Source organism: Podarcis bocagei, assembly GCF_964188305.1.
Source record: "Podarcis bocagei genome assembly, contig: HAP1_SCAFFOLD_269, whole genome shotgun sequence".
Lineage (NCBI taxonomy): Eukaryota > Metazoa > Chordata > Lepidosauria > Squamata > Lacertidae > Podarcis > Podarcis bocagei.
In genome coordinates this window covers 25366-45170 of record NW_027670180.1, presented here as the reverse complement: position 1 = coordinate 45170, position 19805 = coordinate 25366, and the positions used below count along the sequence as shown (strand labels likewise).

Here is a 19805-nt window from a genome sequence, read left to right as displayed (position 1 = left end):
GTTAGAGGTCAGGCATTGGGGGTTGGGGGTTTGTGTTAGGGTTAGGGGTCAGGCATTGGGGGTCAGGGGTTTGTGTTAGGGTTAGGGGTCAGGCATTGGGGGTTAGGGGTTTGTGTTAGGGTTAGGGGTCAGGCATAGGGGTTGGGGGTTAGAGATCAGGGTTAGGGGTCAGGCATTGGGGGTTAGGGGTTTGTCTTAGGGTTAGGGGTCAGGCATTGGGGGTTAGGGGTTTGTGTTAGAGGTCAGTCATTGGGGGTTAGGGGTTAGGGTTAGGGGTCAGGCATTGGGGTCAGGGGTTTGTGTTAGGGTTAGGGGTCAGGCATTGGGGGTCAGGGGTTTGTGTTAGGGTTAGGGGTCAGGCATAGGGGTTGGGGGTTAGAGATCAGGGTTAGGGGTCAGGCATTGGGGGTTAGGGGTTTGTGTTAGGGTTAGGGGTCAGGCATTGGGGGTTAGGGGTTAGGGTTAGGGGTCAGGCATTGGGGTCAGGGGTTTGTGTTAGGGTTAGGGGTCAGGCATTGGGGGTCAGGGGTTTGTGTTAGGGTTAGGGGTCAGGCATAGGGGTTGGGGGTTAGAGATCAGGGTTAGGGGTCAGGCATTGGGGGTTAGGGGTTAGGGGTCAGGCATTGGGGGTTAGGGGTTTGTGTTAGAGGTCAGTCATTGGGGGTTAGGGGTTAGGGTTAGGGGTCAGGCATTGGGGGTCAGGGGTTTGTGTTAGGGTTAGGGGTCAGGCATTGGGGGTCAGGGGTTTGTGTTAGGGTTGGAGGTTAGGGTTAGGGGTCAGGCATTGGGGGTCAGGGGTTTGTGTTAGGGTTAGGGGTCAGGCATTGGGGGTCAGGGGTTTGTGTTAGGGTTGGAGGTCAGGCATTGGGGGTTAGGGGTTAGGGTTAGGGGTCAGGCATTGGGGGTTAGGGGTTAGGGGTCAGGCATTGGGGGTTAGGGGTTGGTGTTAGAGGTCAGGCATTGGGGGTTAGGGGTTAGGGTTAGGGGTCAGGCATTGGGGGTCAGGGGTTTGTGTTAGGGTTAGGGGTCAGGCATTGGGGGTCAGGGGTTTGTGTTAGGGTTGGAGGTCAGGCATTGGGGGTTAGGGGTTAGGGTTAGGGGTCAGGCATTGGGGGTTAGGGGTTAGGGTTAGAGGTCAGGCATTGGGGGTTAGGGGTTGGTGTTAGAGGTCAGGCATTGGGGGTTAGGGGTCAGGCATTGGGGGTTAGGGGTCAGGGTAATAATAAAATAATGAGAATTAGGGAAGATGAGAAATTATTGGGAAATCATGAGGAAATTCTTGAGAAATCGTTAGGGAATTATTGACAAATTATTGAGAAACCATTGGGAAATGATTAGAATATTATTGGGAAATTATTGAGAAATCATGAGGAAATTCTTGAGAAATGATTAGGAAATTACTGAGAAATTATTAGGAAATGATTGAGGAAATGGTTGGGAAATGGTGGAGAAATTATTGGGAAATGATTAGGAAGTTATTGAGAAATTACTGGGAAACGATTAGGAAATGATTGAGAAATTGTTGGGAGATTATTTGGAAATTATTGAGAATATTGTTGAGAAATTCTTGGTAAATAATTGAGAAATTATTAGGAAATGATTAGGAAATTACTGAGAAATGATTAGGAAATGATTGAGGAAATGGTTGGGAAATGGTGGAGAAATTATTGGGAAATGATTAGGAAGTGTCAGGGAACTGCCATCGGAGGAACAGGTGGTGGAAGGGCTCACAGAGGTTGGGAGGGAGTCAGCAGCGAAAGCAGGGACCAGCAGGGGGAGAGATGGGTCTCTGGAGGAAGGTCTCATGAATGCGGAGAGAGACGCAGCAGCTAAAGCAGGAACTAGCAGGGAAGAGGGAGGGCTCAGGGACACGTCCAGCGAGAACAGCGGGGAGGTGTCAGAAGCTCCCATAGGGAGACCCATTCTTCGCCGGAAGCTGCCACGTCGTGAGTCCAGAAGACGCGTTTCCGTTAAGGAGCTTCTATGCTGGAAGCGCTTCCGCAAACAACCACTGTCGGAATCTACAAGTGACTAGGGCAGACATGTTTGAGGAGCTCTGTCACACACAGAGGTTTGTGGAGTTGCACAAACTCTGAGGGACCACGATTTTACGCACAAGCAGCTAATCATCCCATCACAGCATTCCGACAGTCTTTGTAAGCTGCCTGTGCAGGAGAAGGCATCATGAGCGACCCAGCCGGAACCGGAGAGGCAGGAGTTGGAGCGGGTCCAAGCTTGGAAGAAAGGTACCGAGCGTTGGAAATCCAATTGGCGCTGCAGACGGCTAGGCTTGAGGAGAGAAGGGCTCAGGATGCAGACAAGAAGGGGAGAGCCACCCAGTTCAACAGAAAGGTACCAGGATTGGTGCAGAAATTTGGGGGGGACCCCAAGGACTACCATGCCTTTAGGACAGAGATGCAATATGCCCTTAATGTGCAGTTTGATGAATTCCCTGATGAGGAATCGCGAGTTGCTTTCGTGATTGGGCATCTTGAGAGGGGGGCGAGGGACTGGGTTCGACCCCTGATGGCAACGCACAATGACGTCCTAAAGGACACGATGAAGTTCTTTCGCGCAATGGATCTCATGTTTTCCAGCGATATTGAGGAGGGAGTGGTGCGCAGACAGCTAATGGCTTGCAAGCAGGGAAGCCGATCTGTCCGTGAGTACTGGACTGAGTTCACTATGCTGGTTCACAGATTGGGGTGGGACTTATCGGCGGCACCCATTCAAATGCTATTTGAAGAAGGCCTGGCTTCGGCTGTGAAAGACGAATTGTCCCGGGGTCCTAGGGCGGATTCCATGGATCAGCTGACTAAATCTGCGCTGACCATAGGAGCGCGCCAGGAGGCGAGAGCCTTGGAGAGGCGGGAAGGGAAGGGGGAACGCTGGAAGGAGTTCCGCATTCCTGAGATTCCAGAGACAGCTTTCCCGCCGGCAGAGCCGATGGAAATCGGAACAGCGCGCGCGCGCGCGCAGTTTCAAAGCCCAGTGAGGGGGCAAAGAAGGAGGGGAAAGGCGCCCGGAAATGCTATCTCTGCCAACAGCCAGGCCACTTTGCCAGAGTCTGCCCCCAGAGGAAGGAATGGCAAGGGATGGTGGGAGCTGTTGAGGGAGGAGAGCAGGGGGAAACGGAGCAGGTAAAAGCCAACGCCTGGTTGCCACAGTCGGGGCACAGCAGCCAGGCCAAAGAGCAGTGAAAGTGCCCATGCCAGAAGCTCCTCAACCTGCTCTAGTGGTTGAAGTGTCGCTAGAGCTGCAAAATGGACACCCCTTAAAGATAAAGGCGCTGTTGGACTCAGGCAGCTCCTGCAATTTTATGAGCAAAGAGTTTGCTGCTGAACACCAGATACAGACGATCCCTTTAAGCAACCCCCTGCAGGTGACCACGATCGATGGCAGGGAGCTGTTGGGAGGAGGAGTCAGCTTGCAGACCGTCCCAATGATAATGAGGGTGGCAAGGCACACAGAACTGATAGCGTTTAATGTGGCCACCTTGGGAGGAGCTCCCATTATTTTGGGAATGAGCTGGCTAGCGCTACATGATACGCTGGTGGGCTGGCATCAGAGAGTGGTTTCCTTTGGTTCAGCACATTGCTTAGAACACTGCAAAGGGGGAAAGGGTTCAGCAGGGGCCCAAGCCACCCTAGCAGGGACAGAAGTAATGGAGAAGGTGAAGGTACCACCACAATACGCAGATCTCAGCGACGTGTTCAGCGAGAAGGAAGCTGACCAACTACCCCCGCATAGGCCCTTTGACTGTCAAATCAATTTACTCCCTGGAGCACAGCTTCCTGTAGGCAAGTTGTATGCCATGTCAGACAGAGAAATGCAGGAGCTGCGAGAGTTCATTGACAAGAACCTGAAGAGAGGCTTCATCAGAGAGTCCAAAGCAGCGGGGGGTAGCCCAGTGTTTTTTGTGGATAAAAAAAACACGGACAAGCCGAGACTTGTGTGTGACTTTAGGGGGTTAAATGCAGTGACAGAACCAGTGGCTTTCCCTATGCCCAGGATTGACGACATTTTGACCAGGGTGCGGAAGGGAAAGATTTTTACAAAGCTGGACCTAAGGGGGGCGTACAACCTGATACGTATAAGGAAAGGGGATGAATGGAAAACCACCATGTTCACCCCTTTGGGGGCATTTGAATATCTCGTGATGCCATTTGGCTTACAAGCAGGCTCGGCGTGCTTCCAATCGTTTATGAACCACGTACTGGGGCCTTTGCTTTACAAGAATTGCGTGGCCTTCCTAGATGACGTGTTGGTGTATTCTGAGAATGAGGAGCAGCATGTGAGAGACGTCAGAGAAGTGTTGAGCAGGCTGCAAGCCAACAGGCTGTGGGTGAAACTGGAGAAGTGTCAGTTTCATACCAAGGAGGTGGAATTCCTGGGGTACCGCCTGTCAGACAAGGGATTGGCCATGGATCCCGGCAAGGTCCAGGCAGTGCTGGAATGGAAAACACCCAAAACCAAGAAGGACGTGCAGAGGTTCCTAGGGTTTTGGAAACTTTTATCGTAAGTTCATCCGAAACTTTGCACACCTGACGGCGCCCATTACGGACTGTCTCAGCAGTAAGAAGAAATTTGTTTGGACTGCGGAGGCGGAGCGAGCGTTTGAGGAACTGAAAAGGGCCTTCGCCTCTGAAGGACAACTTCTGCATGTGGATTTACAAAAAAAGATGAGAGTCAAAACAGACGCATCAGATAGAGCCATAGGGGCGGTGCTTCTTCTGAAGCCAGGGAAGGAGGAGTCAGAGTGGTGACCGTGTGCCTTTTTTTCGCGAAAGCTGAACAAATCCGAGAGGAACTACACGGTGTACGACCGAGAACTTCTTGCTATTCATGAGGCTTTCGGGAGATGGAGGCACCTGCTAATTGGTGCACAACATAAGGTGCAAGTGTGCACGGACCATAAGAACCTAGAGTATTGGAGAACTGCGCGAGTGCTCAACCAACGGCAGTTGAGATGGGCCCAGGAGTTCTCCAAATTTAACTTTGAGATTTGTTACGTGCCAGGCCCAGAGAACGTTAGGGCGGACGCTCTCTCACGTAAACCTGAATATTTGGAGGGGGAGGGAGCACCAGAAGAAACACATGTCATTCCAGAGGACCGCTGGGTGTGTGGGGCGGCATTGGTGGGGCAAAGGGAACTGGTAGAGGGAACGGTGCATGATGAATACGCCCAAGACAAACTCAGAGGTCTCAGGAGGGAGGGAGACAAACCGGCGGGTTTTGAGGAGAGAAACGGGGCGTTGTATTACAAGGGAGCGTTATATATACCGGAAGGGGAATTGAGGGAGAAGGTACTCAAGCAACTGCACGATAGCCCCACAGCAGGGCATTTTGGACAACACAAAACCATGTGGCTGGTTACCAGGGAATTTTGGTGGCCCAAGGTCAGGGAAGATGTGCGGGAGTATGTGAGAGGGTGTAACCAATGCCAGCGAGCCAAGGGGGAGAGGCGGGCACCGGCAGGGTTATTAGAACCACTACCCACACCTGAAAGACCATGGGAAACAGTGGCAATAGATTTTATGACTGATCTGCCAAGGTCCAGAGGGAAAGCAGCCATCATGGTTGTGGTAGACCTGTTAACCAAAATGGCCCACTTTATAGCCTGCTCACATGCGGTCACGGCAGAAGAAACCGCTAAATTGTTTGTAGAAAATGTGTTTAGGTTGCATGGCGCCCCCTTGAGGGTGGTTTCAGACCGAGGGAAACAATTTACTTCCAGGTTCTGGAGGAAGCTCATGAGCTTACTGCATGTAGAGGTTAATTTCTCAACTGCCCGGCATCCTGAAACCAACGGGCAGGCGGAAAGAGCCAATGGCGTCCTCCAGCAATATTTGAGGTGTTATGTGAATGACAGAGAGAATGATTGGGTGGAGAAGCTGGCGTTGGCAGAATTTGCCTACAACAATGCAGAGAACGTGTCCACGGGGATGAGCCCCTTTTTGGCTAATCACGGGTGCCATCCCCGAGCCTTCCCAGGGGGGGAAGGGGAGAACTGGAGCGTTCCAGCTGCAGAACAGTTCGTAGAAGAAATGGAAGCGATCCATCGCCAGCTCCAACTTAACTTAAACAGGGCCAAGGAGGAATATAAGAGGCAGGCAGACAAAAACAGAAGAGAAGGTGAAACCATTAGGGTGGGGGACCAGGTGTGGCTGTCTACCCAAGGGTTACCATTCAAAGGGGGTTGTAAGAAGTTAAGACCCAAAAGACTGGGCCCATTTGAAGTCACGCAGCAGGTCAACCCAGTGGCTTTCAGACTCCGGTTACCGAACCACATGAAGCTGCACCCAGTTTTCCACAGGTCGTTGCTGTCACCGTATAAAGGGGACAGAGAAGGGAGGGTCACTAGGGGACCAGCAATGGAGGAGAGGGAACACAGCTACCATGTAGCGGAGATTCTCGATTCCAGGTGGAAGGGAGATCAAGTAGAGTATTTGGTAATGTGGGAAGGGGAACCAGAGTCGGAAAACACCTGGGTTAGGGCAGAGGATGTCAATGACGAAGTTTTAATAGAAACTTTTCATCAGAGGTTCCCACGTAAACCTCAGCCCGTGGCGAGGTTCCGGAGGGAATACTTTGCCACCACCGACGAAGAAGAAGAGTTGGAGGGGTTCCCTGATTCCGAGGAGGAGGATTCAGCGAGCCGGAACGAAGACCGATGGAGGGAAATGTTCGAGACGTCTGAAGATGAAGAGGATTCTTTTCGGGGTTTTACCTCCTCACCGCCCAGAGGAGAGGGAATGGGCGGGGGTGAAGGGGGCCCTGGAGGGGAGGTGGATGTCAGGGAACTGCCATCGGAGGAACAGGTGGTGGAAGGGCTCACAGAGGTTGGGAGGGAGTCAGCAGCGAAAGCAGGGACCAGCAGGGGGAGAGAGGGGTCTCTGGAGGAAGGTCTCATGAATGCGGAGAGAGACGCAGCAGCTAAAGCAGGAACTAGCAGGGAAGAGGGAGGGATCAGGGACACGTCCAGCGAGAACAGCGGGGAGGTGTCAGAAGCTCCCATAGGGAGACCCATTCTTCGCCGGAAGCTGCCACGTCGTGAGTCCAGAAGACGCGTTTCCGTTAAGGAGCTTCTATGCTGGAAGCGCTTCCGCAAACAACCACTGTCGGAATCTACAAGTGACTAGGGCAGACATGTTTGAGGAGCTCTGTCACACACAGAGGTTTGTGGAGTTGCACAAACTCTGAGGGACCACGATTTTACGCACAAGCAGCTAATCATCCCATCACAGGAAGTTATTGAGAAATTACTGGGAAATGATTAGGAAATGATTGAGAAATCATTGGGAGATTATTTGGAAATTATTGAGAATATTCTTGAGAAATTCTTGGTAAATAATTGAGAAATTATTAGGAAATGATTAGGAAATTACTGAGAAATGATTAGGAAATTACTGAGAAATGATTAGGAAATTATTGAGGATATGGTTGGGAAATGGTGGGGAAATTATTGGGAAATGATGAGGAAGTTATTGAGAAATTACTGGGAAATGATTAGGAAATGATTGGCAAATTATTGAGGAAATTATTGGGAAATTATTGGGAAGTTATTAGGAAATTACTGAGAAATTATTAGGAAATGATTGGCAAATGATTGAGGAAATGGTTGGGAAATGGTGGAGAAATTATTGGGAAATGATTAGGAAGTTATTGAGAAATTATTGGGAAGTCATTAGGAAATTCTTGAGAACTCATTAGGGAATTATTGACAAATCATTGGGAAATGATTAGGAAGTTATTGAGAAATTATTGGGAAGTCATTAGAAAATTCTTGAGAACTCATTAGGGAATTATTGACAAATCATTGGGAAATGATTAGGAAGTTATTGAGAAATTATTGGGAAATCATGAGGAAATTCTTGAGAAATAGTTAGGGAATTATTGACAAATCAATGGGAAATGATTAGGAAGTTATTGAGAAATTACTGGGAAATGATTAGGAAATTCTTGAGAAATCATTAGGGAATTATTGACAAATCATTGGGAAATGATGAGGAAGTTATTGAGAAATTATTGGGAAGTCATTAGAAAATTCTTGAGAACTCATTAGGGAATTATTGACAAATCATTGGGAAATGATTAGGAAGTTATTGAGAAATTATTGGGAAGTCATTAGAAAGTTCTTGAGAAATCATTAGGGAATTATTGACAAATTATTGAGAAACCATTGGGAAATGATTAGAATATTATTGGGAAATTATTGAGAAATTATTGGGAAATCATTAGAAAATTCTTGAGAAATCATTAGGGAATTATTGACAAATTATTGAGAAACCATTGGGAAATGATTAGAATATTCTTGGGAAATTATTGGGAAATCATGAGGAAATTCTTGAGAAATCATTAGGGAATTATTGACAAATTATTGAGAAACTATTGGGAAATGATTAGAATATTATTGGGAAACGATTGAGAAATTATTGGAAAATCATGAGGAAATTCTTGACAAATCGTTAGGGAATTATTGACAAATTATTGAGAAACCATTGGGAAATGATTAGAATATTATTGGGAAATTATTGGGAAATGATTGAAAAATTATTGAGAAATCGTTAGGGAATTATTGACAAATTATTGAGAAACCATTGGGAAATGATTAGAATATTCTTGGGAAATTATTGGGAAATCATGAGGAAATTATTGAGAAATCGTTAGGGAATTATTGACAAATTATTGAGAAACCATTGGGAAATGATTAGAGTATTATTGGGAAATTATTGGGAAATGATTGAAAAATTATTGAGAAATCGTTAGGGAATTATTGACAAATTATTGAGAAACCATTGGGAAATGATTAGAATATTCTTGGGAAATTATTGGGAAATCATGAGGAAATTATTGAGAAATCGTTAGGGAATTATTGACAAATTATTGAGAAACCATTGGGAAATGATTAGAATATTATTGGGAAATTATGGGGAAATGATTGAAAAATTATTGAGAAATCGTTAGGGAATTATTGACAAATTATTGAGAAACCATTGGGAAATGATTAGAATATTCTTGGGAAATGATTAGAATATTATTGGGAAACGATTAGAATATTATTGGGAAATGATTAGAATATTATTGGGAAATGATTAGGAAATGATTGAGAAATGTTCAGGATTTAAAATCTCATTTTCCACATTTCCCCCCCCGAAAAACCCGTTTTCTCTCGTTTCCCCGCCTCCCCGACCTCTGACCTCTCCCTGTCTCCGCCCCCCAGCTGAGCGTCCTATCGGAGGAGAGAGCCGCCCTCTTGGAATTGTGGGAAGTCCGTCGCCAGCAGTACGAACAGTGCATGGACCTCCAGCTCTTCTACCGGGACACCGAGCAAGTCGACAACTGGATGAGCAAGCAGGAGGTCAGGACTCGAACCCGGGGCCCGGAAGCTTCCGGAAGGCCAGAGCCCGGGAAGGAGGGTCTCTAAGGCTGGAGAGGCTCAGATTCGAACCCGGAAGCTTCCGGAAGGCCAGAGTCCCGGGAGAAGGGTCTCTAAGGCCGGAGAGGCTCGGATTCGAACCCGGAACCTGAAGGCCTGAGCTCTGACTCGAACCCGGAGCCCGGAAGCCCGGAGTCCGGGAAGAAGGGTCTCTAATGCCGGAGAGGCTCGGATTCGAACCCGGAAGCTTCCGGAAGGCCAGAGTCCGGGAAGGAGGGTCTCTAAGGCTGGAGAGGCTCTGATTCGAACCCGGAATCCTAAGGCCTGAGCTCTGACTCGAACCCGGAGCCCGGAAGCCCGGAGTCCGGGAAGGAGGGTCTCTAATGCCGGAGAGGCTCGGATTCGAACCCGGAAGCTTCCGGAAGGCCAGAGTCCGGGAAGGAGGGTCTCTAAGGCTGGAGAGGCTCTGATTCGAACCCGGAACCCGAAGGCCTGAGCTCTGACTCGAACCCGGAGCCCGGAAGCTTCTGGAAGCCCGGAAGGAGGGTCTCTAAGGCTGGAGAGGCTCGGATTCGAACCCAGAACCCGAAGGCCTAACCCCTGAGCTCCGAGTCGAACCTGAAACCCGAAGGCCTGAGCTCGAACCCGGAACCCGGAAGCTTCCGGAAGGCCAGAGTCCGGGAAGGAGGGTCTCTAATGCGGATTCGAACCCGGAACCCGAAGGCCTAACCCCTGAGCTCTGACTCGAACCCGAACCCCAAAGGCCTGAGCTCGAACCCGGAGTCCGGAAGCTTCCGGAAGGCCAGAGTCCCAGAAGGAGGGTCTCTAAGGCTGGAGAGGCTCTAACTTGAACCCGGAACCCGAAGGCCTGAGCTCTGACCCCTAAGGCCTGAGCTCTAACTTGAACCCGCAACCCTAAGGTCTAACCTCTAACCTCTAATGGCTGAGCTCTAACTCGAACCCGCAACCCTAAGGGCTGAGCTCTGACCCCTAAGGCCTGAGCTCGAACCCGGAGCCCGGAAGCTTCCGGAACCCGAAGGCCTGAGCTCTAACTCGAACCCGAAACCCGAAGGCCTAACCTCTGACCCCTAAGGCCTGAGCTCGAACCCGGAACCCGGAAGCTTCCGGAAGACTGGAGTCCCAGGAAGGAGGGTCTCTAGGGCTGGAGAGGCTCGGATTCGAACCCGGAACCCGAAGGCCTGACCTCTAACCCTGACCCCTAACCCCCAATGCCTGACCCCTAACCCTAACCCCTAACCCCCAATGCCTGACCCCTAACACTAACACAAACCCCTGACCCCAATGCCTGACCCCTAACACAAACCCCTGACCCCCAATGCCTGACCCCTAACCCTAACCCCTAACCCCTGACCCCCAGTGCCTGACCCCTAACACAAACCCCTGACCCCCAATGCCTGACTCCTAACCCTAACACAAACCCCTGACCCCAATGCCTGACCCCTAACACAAACCCCTGACCCCCAATGCCTGACCCCTAACCCCTGACCCCCAGTGCCTGACCCCTAACACAAACCCCTGACCCCCAATGCCTGACCCCTAACCCTAACACAAATCCCTGACCCCCAATGCATGACCCCTAACCCTAACACAAACCCCTGACCCCCAATGCCTGACCCCTAACCCTAACACAAACCCCTGACCCCCAATGCCTGACCCCTAACACAAACCCCTGACCCCCAATGCCTGACCCCTAACACAAGCCCCTGACCCCCAGTGCCTGACCCCTAACCCTAACACAAACCCCTGACCCCCAATGCCTGACCCCTAACCCTGACCCCTGACCCCCAATGCCTGACCCCTAACCCTGACCCCTGACCCCCAATGCCTGACCCCTAACCCTAACACAAATCCCTGACCCCCAATGCCTGACCCCTAACCCAAACCCAAACCCCTGACCCCCAATGCCTGACCCCTAACCCTAACACAAATCCCTGACCCCCAATGCCTGACCCCTAACCCAAACACAAACCCCTGCCCCCCAATGCCTGACCCCTAACACAAACCCCTGACCCCCAATGCCTGACCCCTAACCCTAACACAAACCCCTGACCCCCAATGCCTGACCCCTAACACAAACCCCTGACCCCCAATGCCTGACCCCTAACCCTAACACAAACCCCTGACCCCCAAGGCCTGACCCCTAACCCAAACCCCTGACCCCTAACCCCTGACCCCCAATGCCTGACCCCTAACCCTAACACAAACCCCTGACCCCCAATGCCTGACCCCTAACCCTAACACAAACCCCTAACCCCCAATGCCTGACCCCTAACCCTAACCCCCAACCTCTAACCCTGACCCCCAAACTCTAACCCCTACCCCCTAAGCCGTGGGGCCGGGAATTGCGAGGCAGTGCCCAGAAATCGAATTGAAATTATATTGCACATAATAATATTAAACATATTATATTAAATCTAGAATGTCATATTGTACATCATGATATTAAAATATATTAAATATAGAATATTATATTGCACATAAGAATATTAAACATCTATTAAATATAGAATATTACAGTCTACATAATGATATTAAAAATATTAAAAGCAGTATCGATAATTGTTTAATTAATTAATTAATGGTTTGTTTAATTAATTAATTGTTTAATTTTTTTCCAGGCCTTCCTGCTGAACGAAGATCTGGGCGATTCCCTGGACAGCGTGGAAGCACTGCTGAAAAAACATGAAGATTTTGAGAAATCCCTCAGCGCCCAGGAGGAAAAAATCACCGTAATTCCTTTAATTTTAGTAATGCGGAGATTAAGAATAATAATAATAATAATAATAAATTGATAATAATTAATGACTAATAATATTATATTATTTATATTCTAATATGATTATAATGCCCATTTTGTCGTCGGTGGGAGCGACTTGTTGCTGGGGGGGGAGAGATGGGGACTAATAATGATTTATATTATTAATTAATTAATTAATTAATTATTAATAATTTCGGTTTAATCATTTCCATTTTCAGAATTTCCATGGTCCTCGTTTTCGTTTTCATGCCCATGATGTTAACAGTAATTCCATTTTCGTTTGAGTAATTTCAATGTTAATCACTTTATTTACCATTTTTAATAATTTTCATTTTAATAATTTCCAACGTTCATTTCCATTTTAATTTTCATGGTTATCATTTTTGAGTCATTTCCATTTTAATCATTTCCCCTCCCTTTTTAATTTTCATTTTGATTTTGGTGTCCATTTTAATCATTTTCATGGTAAGAATTGATCATAGAATCATAGAATCATAGAATCATAGAATCATAGAGTTGGAAGAGACCACAAGGGCCATCGAGTCCAACCCCCTGCCAAGCAGGAAACACCATCAGAGCACTCCTGACATATGGTTGTCAAGCCTCTGCTTAAAGACCTCCAAAGAAGGAGACTCCACCACACTCCTTGGCAGCAAATTCCACTGTCGAACAGCTCTTACTGTCAGGAAGTTCTTCCTAATGTTTAGGTGGAATCTTCTTTCTTGTAGTTTGGATCCATTGCTCCGTGTTCGCTTCTCTGGAGCAGCAGAAAACAACCTTTCTCCCTCCTCTATGTGACATCCTTTTATATATTTGAACATGGCTATCATATCACCCCTTAACCTCCTCTTCTCCAGGCTAAACATGCCCAGCTCCCTTAGCCGTTCCTCATAAGGCATCGTTTCCAGGCCTTTGACCATTTTGGTTGCCCTCCTCTGGACACGTTCCAGTTTGTCAGTGTCCTTCTTGAATTGTGGTGCCCAGAACTGGACACAGTACTCCAGGTGTGGTCTGACCAGAGCAGAATACAGTGGCACTATTACTTCCCTTGATCTAGATGCTATACTCCTATTGATGCAGCCCAGAATTGCATTGGCTTTTTTAGCTGCCGCGTCACACTGTTGGCTCATGTCAAGTTTGTGGTCAACCAAGACTCCTAGATCCTTTTCACATGTACTGCTCTCAAGCCAGGTGTCACCCATCTTGTATTTGTGCCTCTCATTTTTTTTGCCCAAGTGCAATACTTTACATTTCTCCCTGTTAAAATTCATTTTGTTTGTTTTTGCCCAGTTCTCTAATCTGTCAAGGTCGTTTTGAAGTGTGATCCTGTCCTCTGGGGTGTTAGCCGCCCCTCCCAGTTTGGTGTCATCTGCAAATTTGATCAGGATGCCCTTGAGTCCATCATCCAAGTCGTTGATAAAGATGTTAAATAAGACCGGGCCCAAGACAGAACCCTGTGGCTGGGAATCAATTTTATTCTCCATAAAATTGATCATTTCAATTTTAACCGTTTTTTAATTTCTATTTTAATAATTTCCATTTTCACGGTAAGAATTTATCGTGTCAATTTTAATCGTTTTCCTTTCCTTTTTAAATAACGGGAGGGGTGTAAATAGTAAATATTGTGGTTATTATTCCTGTTATTCTTGTTGTTATATTTTGAATAATTCAAATTTTGCAGGCCCTGGATGAATTTGCCACCAAGTTGATGCAGAATAATCACTATGCCAAAGAAGACGGTTCGAGCCGGAGGGATGCGGTAAGTTTTTTGTGTGTTTATTATTATTATTATTATTATTATTATTATTATTATTATTATTATTATTATTATTATTATTTACTATCATCAACGGACCGCATTAAAGATATATGTTTATATATTATATTTCTTATTATGTTTATTATATTTATTATATTTATTATTATTATTATGCTTATTATGTTGATTATTATTACAATTATTATCTTGAAGCAGTGTTGTGGGTCTATGGGCCACAATATTATGTTTATTAAATAAATATTATGTTTATTATATTTATTTATATTTATTATTATAATTATCGTGTTTTTTTATCTTGAAACTGTTGTGGGTCTACGGGCTACAATAAAGATATATATATTTATATATTATATTTATCATTATTATGTTTATTATATTTATTCTTTATAATAATAATAATTATGATCATGCTTTTTATTTTTTTAATTATTATTTATATTATCACGTTATCTACTTACCGCAATAAAGATATATATTTATAAATTACATTTTTTAATTTTTTTAATGTTTATTATTATTTATTATTATTTGTTCTATTACATTTTTTAAAAATTATTTATTTTATTATATTAATTATTAAGATGGTTGAAACTGTTTCGTGGGTCTACGGGCTACAATAAAGATATATATATATTTATATATTATATCTATCATTATTGTGTTTATTATATTTATTATTTTATATTTATTATATATTATTATTAAAATATAAAAATTCCTTCCAGTAGCACCTTAAAGACCAACTAAGTTAGTTCTTGGTATGATAATAATAATATATTATTATTATCATGTTTTTATTTATTATTATTTATAATTATAATTATTATAATTATCGCGTTATCTACCTGCCACAATAAAGATATATATTTAGAAATTAAATTTTTTTAATTTTTAAACGTTTATTCTTATTATTTATTATTTGTTCTATTACATTTTTAAAAATTATTTATTATATTATATTTATTATTAAGATGGGTGACTGGAAAATCTCTTCCTTCCCTCTCCCTGTTCTCTAATATTTATTATTATTATTATTATTATTATTATTATTATTATTATTATTATTATTATTCAGCTCTTGAACCGCCGCAACGCCCTCCACGAGAGGGCGCTCCGCCGCCGGGCGCAACTTGCCGCCTCCTTCCACCTCCAGCAGTTCTTCCGTGATTCGGACGAACTCAAGAGTTGGGTCAACAAGAAGATGAAGACCGCCACCGACGAGGCCTACAAGGTGCGGGGGCCCGTTTCCTGTCCCACTTCCTGCCGAGGCCCCGCCTCCTTCTCCGTTTCCTCTCTGGACCCAGATTCCTTCCCCGTTTCCTGTCTGGACCCGGATTCCTTCCCCATTTCCTGTTGGGGCACGGATTCCTTTCCCATTTCCTGTCAAGGCCCAGATTCCTTTCCCATTTCCTGTCTGGGCCCGGATACTTCCCCGTTTCCTGTCTGGGCCCGGATTCCTTCCCCGTTTCCTGTCTGGGCCCGGATACTTCCCCGTTTCCTGTCTGGGCCCGGATTCCTTCCCCATTTCCTGTTGGGGCTGGACTTGTTTCGTGTTGGGGCCCATATTCCTTCCCATTTCCTGTCTGGGCCCGGATACTTCCCCGTTTCCTGTCTGGGCCCGGATTCCTTCCCCATTTCCTGTTGGGGCTGGACTTGTTTCCTGGTTCCTGTCGGGGCCCAGATTCCTTCCCCATTTCCTGTTGGGGGTGGACTTGTTTCCCATTTCCTGTCTGGGCTTGGGCTCCTTTTCCGTTTCCTGTCTGGGCCTTGGCTCTTCCCGTTTCCAGCTGGGACCCGGACTCGTTTCCTGTCTGGGCCTGGGCTTGTTTCCTGTTGAGACCCGGACTCGTTTCCTGTCTGGGCCTGGGCTTGTTTCCTGTTGAGACCCGGACTCGTTTCCTGTCTGGGCCTGGGCTCCTTCCCCGTTTCCTGCTGGGTCCGGATACTTTCCCGTTTCCTGTCTCGGCCCTGCCTCCTTCCCCGTTTCTTGTCGGGGCCCGGATTCCTGTCCCATTTCCTGTCTATGCTCAGCCTCCTTTCCCATTTCCTGTTGGGTGCTGGATTCCTTCCCTGTTTCCTGTCTGGGCCCAAATTCCTTTCCTGTTCCCTGTCGGTAGACCAGATTCCTTTCCCATTTCCTGTCGGGGCTGGACTTGTTTCCCATTTCCTGTCGGGGCCCATATTCCGTCCCCATTTCCTGTCTGGGCCCGGATTTCTTTCCCGTTTCCTGTCTGGGGCCAGATACTTCCCCGTTTCCTGTCTGAGACTCGCCTCCTTCCCCATTTCCTGTCGGGGGCCGAATACTTCCCTGTTTCCTGTTGGGACCCAGATTCCTTTCCCATTTCCTGTCGGGGCTGGACTTGTTTCCTGTTTCCTGTCAGGGCCCGGATTCCTTTCCCATTTCCTGTTGGGGCTGGTCTTGTTTCCCATTTCCTGTCGGGGCCCATATTCCGTCCCCGTTTCCTGTCTGGGCCCGGATTTCTTTCCCGTTTCCTGTCGGGGGCCGGATTCCCTTCCGGTTTCCTGTCAGGGGCCGAATACCTCCCCGTTTCCTGCCCAGATTCCTTTCCCATTTCCTGTTGGGGCTGGACTTGTTTCCTGTTTCCTGTCTAGGCCCCGCCTCCTTTCCCGTTTCCTGTTGGGGGCCGGACTCCCCGTTTCCTGTCTGGGCCCGGATTCCTTTCCTGTTTCTTGTCTAGGCCCCAGCTCCTTTCCCGTATCCTGTCTGAGCCTGGATTCCTTTCCTGTTTCCTGTCTGGGCCCGGACTCCCTTCCTGTTTCCTGTCGGGGCCCAAACTCCTTTCCTGTTTCCTGTCGGGGGCCGGATTCCTTCCCTGTTTCCTGTCGGGGGCCGGATACTTCCCCGTTTCCTGTCTGGGCCTCGCCTCCTTTCACATTTCCTGTTGGGGGCCGAATACTTCCCCGTTTCCTGTTGGAACCCAGATTCCTTTCCCATTTCCTGTTGGGGCTGGACTTGTTTCCTGTTTCCTGTCTAGGCCATGCCTCCTTTCCTGTTGGGGGCGGACTCCCTTCCCGTTTCCTGTCTGGGCCCGGATTCCTTTCCTGTATCTTGTCTAGGCCCCAGCTCCTTTCCCGTTTCCTGTCGGGAGCCGGATTCCTTCCCTGTTTCCTTTCTGGGCCCAAATTCCTTTCCTGTTTCCTGTCGGGAGACCTGATTCCTTTCCCATTTCCTGTTGGGGCCGGACTTGTTTCCTGTTTCCTGTCTAGGCCCCGCCTCCTTTCCTGTTTCCTGTCTGGGCCCGGATTCCTTTCCTGTTTCTTGTCTAGGCCCCAGCTCCTTTCCCATATCCTGTCTGAGCCTGGTTTCCTTTCCTGTTTCCTGTCTGGGCCCGGACTCCCTTCCTGTTACCTGTCGGGGCCCAAACTCCTTTCCTGTTTCCTGTCGGGGGCGGGATTCCTTCCCTGTTTCCTGTCTGGGGCCGGATACTTCCCTGTTTCCTGTCTGGCCCTCACCTCCTTCCCCATTTCCTGTCGGGGGCCGAATAGTTCCCCGTTTCCTGTCTGGGCCCGGATTCCTTTCCTGTTTCTTGTCTAGGCCCCAGCTCCTTTCCCGTTTCCTGTCGGGAGCCGGATTCCTTCCCTGTTTCCTGTCGGGAGACCAGATTCCTTTCTCATTTCCTGTTGGGGCTGGACTTGATTCCTGTTTCCTGTCTAGGCCCCGCCTCCTTTCCTGTATCCTGTCCAAGCCTGGATTCCTTTCCCATTTCCTGCCTGGGCCCGGACTCCCTTCCTGTTTCCTGTCGGGGGCCGGATACCTCCTTCCCCATTTCCTATGGGGACCGAATACTTCCCTGTTTCCTGTCGGGACCCAGATTCCTTTCCCATTTCCTGTTGGGGCTGGACTTGTTTCCTGTTTCCTGTCTAGGCCACGCCTCCTTTCCTGTTGGGGGCCGGACTCCCTTCCCGTTTCCTGTCTGGGCCCGGATTCCTTTCCTGTTTCTTGTCTAGGCCCCAGCTCCTTTCCCGTTTCCTGTCGGGAGCCGGATTCCTTCCCTGTTTCCTTTCTGGGCCCAAATTCCTTTCCTGTTTCCTGTCGGGAGACCTGATTCCTTTCCCATTTCCTGTTGGGGCTGCACTTGTTTCCTGTTTCCTGTCTGGGCCCGGATTCCTTTCCCATTTCCCGTCTGGGCCCGGACTCCCCTCCTGTTTCCTGTCGGGGCCCAAACTCCTTTCCCGTTTCCTGTCGGGAGACCAGATTCCCATTTCCTGTTGGGGCTGGACTTGTTTCCTGTTTCCTGTCTAGGCCCCGCCTCCTTTCCTGTATCCTGTCCGAGCCTGGATTCCTTTCCCATTTCCTGTCTGGGCCCGGACTCCCTTCCTGTTTCCTTTCGGGGGCCGGATACCTCCTTCCCCATTTCCTATGGGGGCTGAATACTTCCCTGTTTCCTGTCGGGACCCAGATTCCTTTCCCATTTCCTGTTGGGGCTGGACTTGTTTCCTGTTTCCTGTCTAGGCCATGCCTCCTTTCCCGTTTCCTGTTGGGGGCCGTACTCCCTTCCCGTTTCCTGTCTGGGCCCGGATTCCTTTCCTGTTTCTTGTCTAGGCCCCAGCTCCTTTCCCGTTTCCTGTCGGGAGCCGGATTCCTTCCCTGTTTCCTGTCTGGGCCCAAATTCCTTTCCTGTTTCCTGTCGGGAGACCAGATTCCTTTCCCATTTCCTGTCTGGGCCCGGACTCCTTCCCCGTTTCCTGTCTATGCTCCGCCTCCTTTCCCGTTTCCTGTCGGGGCCCGGATTCCTTCCCTGTTTCCTGTCTGGGCCCAAATTCCTTTCCTGTTTCCTGTCGGGAGACCAGATTCCCATTTCCTGTTGGGGCTGGACTTGTTTCCGGTTTCCTGTCTGGGCCCGGATTACTTTCCCATTTCCTGTTGGGGCTGGACTTGTTTCCCATTTCCTGTCGGGGCCCATATTCCCTCCCCGTTTCCTGTCTGGGCCAGGATTTCTTTCCCGTTTCCTGTCGGGGGCTGGATTCCCTTCCCGTTTCCTGTCGGGGGCCGAATACTTCCCCGTTTCCTGTCTGGGCCTCGCCTCCTTCCCCATTTCCTGTCGGGGGCCAAATACTTCCCCGTTTCCTGTCGGGGGCCCAAATTCCTTTCCCATTTCCTGTTGGGGCTGGACTTGTTTCCCATTTCCTGTCGGGGCCCATATTCCGTCCCCGTTTCCTGTCTGGGCCCGGATTTCTTTCCCGTTTCCTGTCGGGGGCCGGATTCCCTTCCGGTTTCCTGTCAGGGGCCGAATACCTCCCCGTTTCCTGCCCAGATTCCTTTCCCATTTCCTGTTGGGGCTGGACTTGTTTCCTGTTTCCTGTCTAGGCCCCATCTCCTTTCCCGTTTCCTGTTGGGGGCCAGACTCCCTCCCCGTTTCCTGTCTGGGCCCGGATTCCTTTCCTGTTTATTGTCTAGGCCCCAGCTCCTTTCCTGTATCCTGTCTGAGCCTGGATTCCTTTCCCATTTCCTGTCTGGGCCCGGACTCCCTTCCTGTTTCCTGTCGGGGCCCAAACTCCTTTCCTGTTTCCTGTCTGGGCCCCACCTCCTTCCCCACTTCCTGTCTGGGCCCAGATTCCTTTCCCGTTTCCTGTCTGGGCCCAGATTCTTTCCCCTTTTCCTCTTGGGGCCCGGACTTGTTTCCTGTCTGGGCCTTGGCTCCTTTCCCGTTTCCTGCTAGGGCCTGGACTCATTTCCTGTTGCGGCCCGGATTCCATTCCCGTTTCCTGTTGGGACGCAGATTCCTTCCCATTTCCTGTGGGGGCCTGGACTCCCTTCCCGTTTCCTGTCGGGGCCCAAACTCCTTTCCTGTTTCCTGTCTGGGCCCCGCCTCCTTCCCCACTTCCTGTCTGGGCCCGGAATTCTT

General features: G+C 48.6%; 1 protein-coding gene across 1 annotated transcript in view; it reads left to right on the top strand.

The window, feature by feature from the left end:
* Positions 1 to 19805, top strand: part of LOC308579616 (spectrin alpha chain, non-erythrocytic 1-like) — a gene marked incomplete at its 3' end in the record, with an annotated part of 50686 nt that overhangs the window by 8408 nt on the left and 22473 nt on the right. Inside the window, exons 7-10 of the mRNA XM_081214193.1 lie at positions 9224 to 9361; positions 12019 to 12129; positions 13840 to 13917; positions 15014 to 15169. Of these exons, the coding sequence (XP_081070319.1) occupies positions 9224 to 9361; positions 12019 to 12129; positions 13840 to 13917; positions 15014 to 15169 (483 nt within the window). The remainder of the gene's footprint in view (positions 1 to 9223; positions 9362 to 12018; positions 12130 to 13839; positions 13918 to 15013; positions 15170 to 19805) is intronic.